This window comes from Nyctereutes procyonoides, unplaced genomic scaffold (genome assembly GCF_905146905.1).
Source record: "Nyctereutes procyonoides isolate TBG_1078 unplaced genomic scaffold, NYPRO_anot_genome, whole genome shotgun sequence".
Taxonomy (NCBI): Eukaryota; Metazoa; Chordata; class Mammalia; order Carnivora; family Canidae; genus Nyctereutes; species Nyctereutes procyonoides.
Genome location: NW_026575137.1, coordinates 7,807,928 through 7,811,589, shown reverse-complemented (window position 1 = coordinate 7,811,589; position 3,662 = coordinate 7,807,928). Strand labels below are relative to the sequence as shown.

The window sequence follows — 3,662 nt, the reverse complement described above, 5'->3', positions numbered from 1 at the left end:
AGGCTCAGTGCTAGGGATTCTGCATTCATTAGTAGTAATCTTCTTTTAAAAATTCTTCTACAGGATAGATACAGAGAAGCATTCGTCACCCATAGACACAAAGGCAAGATTCAAACCAGCTTCAGCTTTCTGACTGTGGTTCTAATTTCCTAATGGAGCTAAAGTGCTACCAGGAAACCAGCCTGTTTGCTTAAACATATTTAACTTTCCTAGTTCTTGCCAGTTCCTTTCCTCAAGACTGAAACCTATTCTCTAATAACCCCAAGAGATGCTTAAAGACTCTACTTTCATTTGGAAAGATACGATGAGTCCTGATGCTGAGATTTACCTGGCTGAAAATATCACCGTCAGTTGAAATTTGCTCCTAAATCCAACCCCCCACCCCCACCCCGACCTAACTCTTTGGATGATGATAATGTGGGTGATATTGATGAGAGCCACTGGTTTTCAAATATCAGACTCTATACTAGGATCCTTAGATTTAGTAGGCAATTTATTCCTCACAAAACTTCTACATTATACTCATTGCCATCTCCAGTTTAAAAATGAGGCCCAGAAATGTTAAACAATTTGCCCAAGATCTATGACTAGAAACTGGATTCAAACTCAGTTTAGCTTTCTCCACAATCCATGTTCCAATCCTTAGGAATTGTTGTGATATAGGATTCCACATAGAGGACTAGCCTATCTGATTTAGCATGACCAGCTACCCCTAGTCTCCTGGGACTCTCCTGATTTTAACTAACACCTACATCTTGGGAAACCCCACAGTCTCAGAAAAGCCAGGCCTGCTGACCACCCTCACCTGTGTTAGAAGCCTTAACTTTGGCCCATTCTCTCCTCTCTGTAGGTAAAACAGGGCCAGGCCTACAGTAGGCCCAACAGAGCAGTGGGCATTTGAGTTACCCTTCTCCTGGGAGTAACTGAGGGAAGATTAGAGGCTTTCAGGCCTCTGGCACTGAGAGTCATCCGATTTTGAGTAGTAAACTTCAGGCTGCCGTAGCAAGGAAATAGGGAACATTAAAGAGCAATGTGCCTTTACTCACATATTTGATCTTTGCACTATTGGTTTATTACTTCATTAGTGAACAGAAGGGACAACCATCTTCCCCTGAGCCTAAGTTATCACTCTTGCCAATTTTCAAAATTGATCCAGTCCTTGGTGAAATGGCCTAACTTACCTTCCCTTACCCCTTTCTCTGTCCCATGCAAGGCTAAGGTTCTGGAATGTATTATCATCGAAGCCATCTACAACCTCAAGCTCATATGCTCTTGGGATTGCCCATGGCTGGATCTGTGCTCGGGTGGGCAGCAGAGGACCATTTACCATGAAGCTATTGAAGTTTGAAGTCTCAGAGTCCTTTCAAGGACCTGAGAAAGACTTTGGCAATGTGTTCACATGTTTGAAGTTTTTGTTTCAACATTTTACAAAAGTGAGACATATTAATTTCAACTGATGAAGACTGGTGTCTCATTCCATATCTACTACTCCTTCATCACACTTCATCTTCAGCAGTTCACCTCAGCATGGCTGTGACTATCTTTTGGGACCTGGCTACAGAGAAATTAAATTGGGTATATGCCATAATAAATGTAGTTTGGAGGGATGTTCTGGGAAGTTTCAAGAAAACAAATAGACATTTCAGATAATTTGGCTTTATATTTTTTTCTGTTTTAAAATTTGCACACAAAGTAAGTTTAAAAACTCAGATAGGGCAGCCCCGGTGGCTCAGCGGTTTAAGCACCACCTTCAGTCCAGGGCATGATCCTAGAGACCCAGGATCGAGTCCCACATTGGGCTCCCAGCATGGAGCCTGCTTCTCCCTCTGCCTGTGTCTGCCTCTCTCTGTGTGTCTCTCATGAATAAATAAATAAAATCTTAAAAAAAAAACTCAGATAAAAATCAGTGGTGTAGGATAGAGAACCAAAAGTGTGTGAAAGGAAATCAAGGAAAAGATTCTATGGTGAAAACTGAGTTGCAGCACAACAAAAATTCACATAATATCAACATTTTTTTATATGAAGAGATCATTTCTAAATAGAAATAATAAGTAGGCACTTGGTTTGCTTGAGAATCCAATTAATGAAAAGAAGTAAATCATGATAAAACATTTTTTAAAAGCAGAAGTTACCTGCTGATATAGCCAATATGAACACAGTGACAAGGATAATCAAGTACTCAGACTTTCTGTAGATGGAAGCAGGCGACAGACTCAGTGTTCTGGCCTCACCAGGAAACTACTAAAGTTCCTGCGGAAGTGAAGCGGAATTTCATCAGAACATATTGGGTGGAGAAGACAAAACCCATCGTAGCTGTTAAGGCCCTGATGCCATGTATGTCAAATCAGTATCTTTGGATGATCATGAATTTATTATAAAAAGACAACATGTACTCATGTCCAGAATGATAAAAGCCATATTGAGGGGCCTGGGTCAGTTTGCTGAGAATGAAATTAAAGAAGTCAGTTTTAGAGTAAACTCTTCACATGTGCTAGCAAAAGTACACGCGTGTCCTAGCTATGTGGTTGGCTACACTAACAACTCCACGGAGATTCCTGAATTCCCAACTGCGCCTAAAATTGCAGGGGAACTGCTAATGGCAGCCAACTTCCCAGATTGTTAAATAAGATATATCATAATAAACTGTTACCTTCTTTCAGCATTTAATAGCTATAATTCAGTTAGTAATTTTTTCATGAAAGATATTTTGATAAACATTTCCACAACTTTGACAACTACACTAAATGTCCATGTGACATTTTTAATATCAAATTGGGAATCTAAAGTACTTTAAATATTATCAACACAAAAATACAAATTTTACTCCACCCTGTTAAAGGAAATAATGAATTTTCTTTTTTCCTCTTTAAAAAAATGTAAAATAAATAAATAAATAAATAATAAATAAAATGTTACATGAGTGCTGTCATATGAAAAGGTGATCAAAGAATACACAGCAAAGAAAAAAAAGTTTAAAAAAATAGTATGGAAGTAAATCCAGAAGTGAATTGATTAAAAATAATACTATTTTTCTGGGTTTGATGGTATTTGTGATATTTGTCAGTTTTGTCATATTTTTAAAATGTGATTTAATTTTAATTTTTTCCCTCATTCTAAATAAATATCTAATTACACACCTAATTTGGTCATCTTTTTCTGAATTAAGAGAATACTTCTAATAGTGTTGTAGGCTCCAGATCTCAGGGAGCCTTAGTCCTGCCTTCTCCCCCATTTGCAATGCCTGAGGGCAGTAGATTCAAGCAACCAGGCGGGTCTGGGCTATTTCTGTACGCAGAGTCAGAATCCATCTTATATAACTGGAACTCCTACGTCTCTTCTTTTCAGGCACTAGCTTGAGAATTGCAAGTGCTCAGAACTTTCCAATTTTAAGACACTGATTCTCCAAAGCAGCATTCTGGAAGTATCCTTACTTGTTCCCAGGAGTCCACCACTGCTACGTCCCACAGTATATTTCAGAGCCTCTTTTTATTTCATAAAGTTTTAGCCTAAGTGCTACAAGAGCCCCGATAGATGTTCAATTATGTATTAATGATTTGCATGCAGTCAGAAAATTTGATAGTAAGTAAAGTTTTAAAATGTAATCAGATAGACTTAGTGAAATCAGCTGTTTTTGCTTTATTTATTGTAACTATGTTATTGTA

General features: G+C 38.1%; 1 protein-coding gene across 1 annotated transcript; it reads left to right on the top strand.

The window, feature by feature from the left end:
- Positions 1–2,287: 2,287 nt before the first annotated feature.
- Positions 2,288–2,623, top strand: LOC129495762 (elongin-C-like). The gene has a single exon (XM_055303468.1). The coding sequence runs from the start codon at positions 2,333–2,335 to the stop codon at positions 2,621–2,623; it is 291 nt and encodes a 96-aa protein (XP_055159443.1). The 5' UTR covers positions 2,288–2,332.
- The last annotated feature ends 1,039 nt before the right edge of the window (positions 2,624–3,662 follow it).

Coding starts and splice junctions, on each gene's coding strand:
- LOC129495762 (XM_055303468.1), top strand. CDS start 2,333: ATGTATGTCAAATCAGTATCTTTGGATGATCATGAATTTATTATAAAA.